At 51.1% G+C, this 9,426-nt stretch overlaps 1 protein-coding gene across 1 annotated transcript; it reads right to left on the reverse strand.

The window, feature by feature from the left end:
- Window positions 1-5,871: 5,871 nt before the first annotated feature.
- On the reverse strand, window positions 5,872-7,125 carry FAM43B (family with sequence similarity 43, member B). The gene has a single exon (XM_006883575.1). The coding sequence runs from the start codon at window positions 6,976-6,978 to the stop codon at window positions 5,992-5,994; it is 987 nt and encodes a 328-aa protein (XP_006883637.1). The 5' UTR covers window positions 6,979-7,125; the 3' UTR covers window positions 5,872-5,991.
- Window positions 7,126-9,426: the final 2,301 nt, after the last annotated feature.

A 9,426-nucleotide genomic window follows, 5' to 3' on the forward strand; every position in this document is an offset into this window, starting at 1 on the left:
GGGCCTCTGCTGAGAAATGTTGACTGATACGAACCAATCAACCAGCAGCTACCTTGTTCTACTACTTTTTCCTGGGTTTGTGGAGAGTAAAATAAAAATTTATGCCCCTGAAAAAAAAAAACACCAATAATAACAATAACATGATGTTACTTATTGGTCCAGTGATGAAACTTTGTTTTCTTGATGTTGAGATGCAATCCATATTGAAGACTGCAGTGTTTGATTTTCTGCAGCAAGTGCTTTAAGTCTGCCTCACTTTCAGCAAGCAAGGTTGCCTCATTTGGATACCAAAAGTTCTGATGCCACATTCTTCTTTGTAAAGTCTGACATCTTGAATTTCTTCAGCATACAGATTGAATAGGTATGGAGGAAGACTACAACACTGATGCACAACTTTCTTTATTTTAAATAAATTTGTTTTAAATATGTATTTTTCCTTTCTTATGTTTCCACAACAGGTAGAGTTGTGTGGGGTTTTTAAATGTATAGGTTTTGTATGAGCACAATTAAGTGTTCTAGGATTTTCATTCTTCTCAATTGTAGCCATGACTCATAGAGTCAAATGACTTTGCATAGTCAATAAAACAGAAGTAGTCATTCTTCTGGTATTCTCTACTTTCAGCCAAGATCCATCTGATAGCAGCAATTTCATTCCTAGTTCCACAGCCTCTCTAAATCCAGCTTGGGCGTCTTTCTGGCAGTTCTCTAAGTACTTTTCTAGCCATTTCTGAATGATCTTCAGCATCATTTTGCTTGCATGTGATATTGATATTACTTGATAATTTCCCCATTCTGTTGGACTACCTTTCTTGGGAATGGGAACAAACATGGGTCTCCTCCTTCTCCTCCTCAGTAACGAAAAAACCCAACAGAACATTTACATTAACTCTCGAGGGTTGAAAAGAATCCTCTTTTCTTTTGCACTCTCTAGTCAGTGGCCTTGTCTCCAGACTCTGGGTGTTGGCTATGCTTTTGGATTCTAGGTGGAAGGCCCTTTTCTTTGGGCTTCAGTTCTGTTCCGTAGTCTTTGGAAAACTCATTTTCCTAATCCACCTGAATGCTGACCCAAACCCCTTGCCATGGTAGCCCTTCCTTCTCAGCTTTAGGTAGTGGCTCTGGCCCAGTCCTCCTTGGCACTTGTGAATGGAAGCCTCACATTCCACAATTAGGGTGGTGATAATTTGATTCTTTGAAAACTAGGAGGCCACTGGCCCACCGTTGGGAGACCCAGAAAACTATAGTTCCACCCTCTGAGACCCTAAAGGTCATGACCTTATCCTTTGAGACTGAGGCGGCTCTGCTTCCCATACTCCTTGTTTCTTCAGCTTTTGTTTTCTGGTTCTTTGGTCTCTAGGCCCTTTGCCCCTTGGGCTTCTTGGGCTTTTACCTCTTTTATGCTTGGCCTGGTATTACAATGTTCTTTTGCCTTACTAATAAGTTCTGAGAAGCAGCTTTATCCCTGTTGACAAATGCCTAGATGCATCCACTCCACTAGAAAGCCTCTTAGCTGAAGACAGAGTTAGTGCCCTTTCTTCGTGGATTAGCTCCTATGCTGTATAATCCAACCTCCTGGTTCAACTACCACCTTATCTCTGTTTCTCATCATCTGCACCATCTCCATCATTACAGTCCTCTCCATTTCACTTCTGAGTCCTCACCAGAATTGGCTTTGATGTCCATAACATTACCAACTATCTCTTCAAGACAATAAAAGCTTTTACTGTTATTCATCTTAAAACTTTTCCAACTTATACTTGTTATCCAATCCCAAAACTGCTTCCACATTTTGGGTAACTATTGGAAGAGCACCTCACTTCTTAGTACCAAACTCTGGCTTAGTTATCTACTGGGGCTTGGCTAGACGTCTGAATTAGAGCACTGACTCTAGGGGAAGGTTTTCTATTTCTGTCATCTCTGGAAGAAGGTCCTTGTGCTTTTTCTACACCTGAAGGCATAATGGTCCTTGGAGAATTCCTGGAGATTCTCCCATGTTAGACGGAGAAAAGATTGATGTTGTCAATGATTTAATTTTTCTTGGATCCACAATCATATCCATGGGAACAGCAGTCAAGAAATCAAAAGACGTGTGCTGTCAAGGACCTCTTCAAAGTTCTAAAGAGCAATCAACTGAGAAAATATGCTGTCAAGGATGCCTTCAAAGAGCAAGGATGTCAGACTAAGGCTAAGGTGCATCTGATCCAAGCCATAGTCTTTTCCACTACTTCCGATACACCTGAAAGTTAGACAATGAATAAGAATGACAGAAGAAGAAATTGAATTGTGGTGTTGGGGAAGAGTGCTGAATATACCATGGACTGCCGCAAGAGCAAACAAATCTTTCTTGAAGGAAGTAGAACCAGAGTGCTCCTTAGAGGCAAGGATGGTGAAACTTCACTTCATTTTGGGTCTATGTTGAGGAGGAAACAGTCTTTGGAGAGGGATATCATGCTTGACAAGATGAAAGGTCAATGAAAGAGTGGAAGACCTTCAATAAAACATATTGATACAATGACTACTACAATGGGCGTGTGCAGGACAGAGATCCTAAAGATGGCAAAGGGCAGGGCAGGGTTCAGGTCTGTTGTTCACAGGGTTGCTATGAGTTGTAGTTGACTTGATGGTGCCTACCACCACCACCACCAATGGTCCGAGTAAGGATATTGTACCTCACTCTAATTCCCCTTGAATGACTGGCTGATCACATCAGATCATCTCATGGAGGGTGATTGATTACATTATCACATAACCACCAAATTACATCTTCCAGATCACTGAGAATCAAGGTCCAGCCAAGTTTAGACCCATTTTGGGAGGACACAGTTAAATCCATGATAAATCTCATTCAAATGGAATCACCATCACCTTAAACCGAAAAGCTGCTTCAGGTAAAGCAAAATGGGTCCATCTCCCCATTATTCTCCCCTGTAGTTTCCAGGCATTTTGAAAATCTAGGACTTAGAGGAACATGGTTTGAATCTCTGACCTACCTCTTGCTCTTTCTCATTTTAGTGATGAGGAATCTGAAGCCCAAGGAAGAGATGTAGGAGTGGCCAGTCTACCTGAACACTGAATCGGGGCTTTACCTTGTGTGTAAGGATTTGAGAGAACAGTATACTTTCCCAGAACACACCTCTCCTACCTTGGTGTAGCAATGTGTCTGGGATGTGGTGGCTGGAAGAGATTCAGTATTCCACACCTCAGGGCCTCCTGGCAGTTGATGCTGGGCTGGCTTGCCTGTGTTTAGCTCACCCCAGTCTACTGGAGGAGTCTTCCTTTCACCATACACATACAAAATGAAGATGAGGACAGTAAACGGCTTATGATCAGCAGTGGGCCAGCCCCATTCTTCTAGGGAGAGTAGAGGATTGGAAGGAGGACAGAAATCCTCCCCTAACAGCTAGACTTTCTCCAGGCCTTTAGAAAAATGGCCATTTTTCGCATAGATGGTGGGAATTTTACTAGTTACCAAAGTGTTCTTCACAAAAAGAAGGAAAATCTCTCCATGAGGTGGCTAGTATTATTCCTATCTTGGTGTTCATACAAGTGAGACTCCAAGAGGCTAAGTGGCTTCCTCCACGTCACACGATTGTCGGAGGCAGAGGCACTCCTCTCAGCCAGGACTTTCAGGTCGAGAGGCATAGTAGTGCGGGTGAACTAAGGAGGAAGCTGTGTGTTTGTTTGTACATATGTACACATGTTTGTGTGTTCGTGTGTGTGTATGCGTGTATGCACACACAAGCACACGTTCTTATGTCTACATTTTACGAAGCTGCCAGAGGAAGATCAAGGTTGAAATTGGGAGTGTGCTTGTAAATGATCTGACTCTTCCTTTACTTAAATACATCTCATTTGAATGTAAGAACCACAAGAGAGGGACTCTTGTACCTTTATTGCTTAGGATAGTGCTTGTAAAATGGCAAGAATTTTGTAAACATTTACTGTGTGAATCAAAGGGGTATGCCTACAATCTTAGTTCTGGGTGAGGATGTCTCATCCAAACACCTTAGACACTGTTTCACAGCCAATCCTCCTCCCCCAGGTCTGACATCTTCCCACTTCTCCATCTGTGAAAGGGGATAAACACCAACAAAACTCCCCGTAATGCAGACTTCTCTCGCTCTCTGGCTCCTCATCATTCTACACATGACATGTGGTATTAACCCCTGCTTTCCCCTCCAAGATTCCCTTGACCCTGCCAGTGTTCCCCAGGTTGATAGCAAGTGGCATCCTCTGCTCTGACAGCTCCAGGGAACAGACCAGATCTGATCACTGGTGATTGCAGAGGCTGTGCGTCTGGATAACTCTGGGATCAGCGCCCAGCTCAGCAAAGGAATACAGAAGATATCGGAGCCCCAGACTCTGACTGTCACAGAGGTCTGCACCGATTTTTCCAGGTCTTCCTTTGAAATATAACTGGACTGCTCAGCCTTTGCCTGTATAACCTGTCTCCCCTTTCCATCCCTGAGGAGACAGAGTCTACACCATATGCTTTGATACACCCATGAGCTATTCAAAGATGCATGGCTTCCTGAGAAACCCCCAGCCCGGTTATATCCTCCCTGTCCAAAGGTCCCCAAGACACTTACATCTGAGTGTCCTGGTGCAGAGAAATTCTGGAAGGCCAAGACAGGTGAGGCAGAGAGCCAACCCCTCTCTCTGGGGCTTGGCACGGCACAATTCTAGATGAAGCATAGATAGGTTATGCTGTCTCTTCTCACATTCAAGGCTGGCTTCCTGGCGCTACTTACTCCTCATCCTAACAGCTGCCTCCAGCTGTTTAAAAGGGCCATTTTTGGGGGACTTCTGCCCTTTCAAGTTCTGAGGACAAGTTTTGCACTCCCAGATGGGCTTGGCTTCCACCCAGGCCTGGAAGCCTGGCATCAAACACCACACAGGAATGGTGACAGCATTGAAAAGGCAGGTCCACTTTATTTACAATGATCAGTTGATGACACACATCTTTGGGACTTTGGTGGCCTTGTGGAAAGACTCCTGGACAGGGGCCCCCTTCCTCTGTTAACACATCCTCCTTTCTCCTCTTCTGAGAATCCAGACGATGGGGCCCTCCAGCTCTGACTTTGGGGCTGCTGTCTTCCCTGGTAGTCAATAACCCACACACCTGCCAGAGGTATACTCCTACCTCCTTAAGAGGCCATGTCTTGGTGCTGGTTATGCTGCACTCAGTAGGGGACCACACACACATGGGTTTGCAGAGAGATGGAGGGGGTGAGAAGTCTGGCAAAGAGGGTGCAAAGGGCCAGTGGGATGGCAGGGGGTACAGGCAGTTACCTGGTGCGAAAAGCTGTTACCTGGCTCAACCTGTTCTTCTAAACCATGGTAGGACCTCCAGACACTGAGCAGTAAAGTCACGGAAGTCCTCCAAGGGGTAGAGAGGCCAGACTTACGGCCTTCTGCATTCCTGTCCATACTGTGGGAGACTCTATGGCCCCCATTAAGACTTCAGTTCTTCAGGATCATTTGATCATTACCTTCAAAAATGCCTTTCATCCCAGGGAAGGTCACTCTCATCCTAGTAAAGAAGGCTGGGGGACCAAGGGCAGGTCACTGACTCCATCTTGGCCAATGTCCAAACCCACCCTCCTGGATTTCTGGTAAGTTCTCATCTCTTCAGTGAGAGGATGTTTTGGGAGTTAGTGGGGTCGTCTCTGGACAGAGACTTGGTGTAAAGCTAGGAGGAAAGGCCCATGTTGGAGGGCCCCAGGTAATCCTGGACAGGGAGAGGCTTGAACCCTGAACTCTGGGCCCTTCTACCCCAACCCATAATAACCAAGGACGTAGAACATGCCCACCCTGATTCAGGATAAGGTGGGGCAGCCAGGAGTCCTACCAAGAGGGGCGCCGGCAGGACAACAGAGACCAGGAGGGAGGAGAGGGCTGCTGGGGGCCAGGGGGAGCCGAAGCGGGGCCAGAGTTGGAGGCTGAAAGTCTAGACGGCTGAGTCCGGGGCCTCGCGTCCTGCCCCTTCAGTTCTCAACGCGCCTGGCCCGACCGTTCTCTGGGGCCAGCCTTCCAGCGGCGGGGCTGTGCGGGAGGCAGAGGAGCCGGGGCACCCCGCAGGCTGCACGTCCTCAGCTCCCGGGCCAGGCTGAGCACCTCCGGCCGCTCGCGCTGGGGGGCTCCTGCCTCGCGCTCCTCTGCCTCTCTGTCCTCTTCCTCGTCCTCCTCCTGGATGCTGCTCAGGCGCGGTGCCCCGCGGCCTCGCTCGTTGGGCGGCGGCCGGTAGGCGCACTTGGCGTTAAGCAGGCGGCGCAGCGGGGCTCGGGGCACCGAAGCAGCAGCGCCCCCCGCGCGGAGGTGCTGCTGGCGCACGTGGCGCGCGTCGCTCTGGCGCTGCAGGCGCTTGAAGTCGCTGAAGGCCGCCAGCGCGGTCTGGCGGAGCAGGCGGGCCAGGGTGCGCGCCTTGTGCGCCCGCGCCAGCAGCACGGCGTGGCAGCGCAGCACCACAGCCTTGTGGCGCGCCTGGTGGCGATAGACCCAGGCGAAGACGCGCGGGTGGCGCCCGTCAGCCGTGCAGTAGGTAATGCGCGGCAGCAGGTAGGTGTGTGCGGGTCTCCGGGTCCCCGAACCCCCAGTGGAGCTGCGCTCGCATGGCTGCATGCGGATGCCGTGCGGCCCCAGCGTCAGCTTCATCTTGGTGCCTCCGCCGGGCCCGCAGCGCGCCCAGATCTTGCCCACAGCGTCGTCGGTGCAGCCCTCGCCCTTGGCGTGCAGAGTGACGGCGTTGCCGAGGTACCACACGGTGTAGGTCGGGTCCTCCTTGTTGAGCTCCACTTTCTGGCGCCGGCTGCGGAACACACGGCCCAGGCGCTCCAGCGGCCAGTCCGGCAGCAGGTCCGGGCAGGAGCGCAGGAAACTGGAGAGCAGCGACGTGTAGGCGAGCCCGGGGCTCAGGCTCTTCGCCTTGCACTTGGCCTCGTCCTCCACAAGCACAAATTTGTTACGTCTCCAGGGCAGCATAGCGGCGGGGTCGGCTGGAAGGGTTGGAGGCTCCAGGAGCTTACGGACGTCGTGCTTCGGCGAGGGGAGAGCGCGAAGTCCGTGGCCCCGGGGTCGCTAGACTCTCAGTGCCCGGAGATGCTCAGTGCCAGGCGGGGCTGGCTTCACAGATGCCCAGTGCCCAGCTGGGCTGGAAGCCGAGATATCCGGGCGGCGGCTGCTCGACTGGCAACAGCTTTCCCCAGGAGTCGCTACAGCCGTTTGGAAAGCCAGGCGGGGCAGGGTTTGGGGGGAGTGGAGGTACCCCTAGGTCCGAACGGGGCTTCCAGCAGTCCCCGCCGCCCGGATTGCGGCGGCAGGGCGGGCGCCGGGGCTGGTGGCTGCTCGGTGGGGTGGACTGAGAGCGCGGCTGCGGTGGGGACTCCTTCAGGCGTCGCGGCTCCACCTCCCCGGGCTGCTACATCACCGGGCGGGACCGCAAGCTCTCTTGTCCCCTCCCCTCGCCTCTTCTGTCCCCTCCCCCCGCGCAGGCTTGAACCTCTCTCCACTGGAGACCAGCACAGGCGCGGTGGAATGGGCTTCATCATTATGATTGGGGGGTGAGGTGGGGTGGGCTTTAAGGGCCTAGGAATCTTTGGGCATATTCTGGAAGGCATTTCCAATGCAGATTTCTTCAGCCTTACATGGGGTCTCCCACTTCCCCTTAGCGCACTCAGGATCTCTCTCTCTATGTCTAAAATTCTTGCTGCCTGGCACCCACACAATATGCCCCTACCCCTGCTTCTGAGAATGATTTTGGGTGGACGCCTGATGGGACGGGCAAGTTTGAGGCTTTAGGGGCCAGCCTGGCCGGTTTTGCCTCCTGTCTGCACAGCAGAAAGCCAGCTGAGGTGGCCTGAGCAGTGCAGTGGAAAAGTACTGTCGCCTAGTGAAGCTTCTCCCAGGTTCTCCAAGGTCGTGGGCTAGCCGGCTGCTCCAGAGCTGGGAGACCAACCACTGCTCCAGCTGCTGGCCGTGCCCCTTGCCCAGACTGAAGCAGGGAACTCTTTGAGAATGGGGGAGTCTTCTAGAACAGTCCTGGGTCTGTGAGAGCTGCAGTGAGTGGGAAGCAACTATTGGCCAACGGGCAGCCTCTGGACGCTTTGAGGATTAAATGATAAAACTTCTGTTTCTTGATGTACCCCAAGCATTTTGCACTCATTATCTCATTTAATCCTCAATGTAGCCCAGGCTTAAACGACTTGCCCAAGGTCACAGGACTGGCTCCACTCAGCCTGAATGACTCATGGGTTCTGGGGACCCTTACCAGTAAATAGCATGCTACATTTGGATGGGGTGTCCACACTCCCCTGGGCCCCCCATCCTGTTGGAGAGGAACATGGATGGCCCTTACCAGGGAAAGGATATAGTATAGTGGGCAAGACACTTGTCCCTAAGTGTCAGGGCACATCTCTACCTCTCAGGATTTATCAAGCCACTCAAGCCAAACCCAGCTTAGTACTGCTGTTGATTTGTACCTTTAAATTGGAGTTGCCCCTCCAGTGGGGTTTCAGAGGCAATTGATCATACTGGAGGAGATTGCCCATCTTTCTACCTTGGAGCAGGAGGTGGATTTGAACCAAGAGGCTTCAGGATTGCAGCACAACTTCTTACCACTAAGCCACCAGACCTCCCCTTGGTGCCATTGAGTGAATTCCAATTCATAACAGCCCTGTAGGTTTTCCAAGGCTATAAATCTATATGGACACACACTGCCACTTTCTGTAACAGAGAGGCTGGTAGATGTGCAGCACTTAACCCACTGTGCCACACTTTGTAAAGCCACAAGTTCCACAGACATCTGGGACTGCACTGGTTTGGATCTAAGTGCCTCAGAGCCTTGGGAGAACCAGAGCCAACACTCAGACTCGTTCTTTGGCTTCTGAACAGGTCTTCTGAGGACTCCTGATCAGAAATGAACCTAGGTCTGGGCTGGGACTAAATTAACAGCCCTGAGACTTGGGCCAGCCCAGCCCAAACCATCTGACCTCTGAGAGGGGGGCAGTGGGAAGATGGTGTGCTCTGCCGCCCACTAGATTACATTCAGAGCCAGCCAGCAGGAGCGGTGGTGAGTGCTGGGTTCAGAATCCTCCGGGGAATAAAAGTAAAACAACAAACCACAATAATGCTGTGTCACTGAATGCTCTTAAAATGATGTGCAAATAAAGAGCAGGAAATTACTTGGAGTTGCAGAATTTTAGCTCTGGAGGAGGCCTCGCAGATTATCTCGTCCACTGCAGCCAAATGGAAAGGCCTTTTGCTGATTATAAAAGTAACACATGTTTGGGGCGCTGGCTGAAAATCGCCTGTGACTTCATCCATAGCCACTGGTGAGAGTCAGCGCCCAGAGCCACCAGGGGCTTTAAGCTCGTTGCCCACTGCTGTGGTGTGGACAGCTGAAACCCAGGCCCCGACAGGCACCTGGGGGGG

The sequence above is a fragment of the Elephantulus edwardii genome, unplaced genomic scaffold (assembly GCF_000299155.1).
Source record: "Elephantulus edwardii isolate Elephantulus edwardi_28Jun2011 unplaced genomic scaffold, EleEdw1.0 scaffold00028, whole genome shotgun sequence".
NCBI classification, from domain to species: Eukaryota; Metazoa; Chordata; class Mammalia; order Macroscelidea; family Macroscelididae; genus Elephantulus; species Elephantulus edwardii.

What these genes read in the sequence shown, in the direction of transcription:
- FAM43B (XM_006883575.1), bottom strand. Translation starts at nt 6,978, where the DNA reads ATGCTGCCCTGGAGACGTAACAAATTTGTGCTTGTGGAGGACGAGGCC.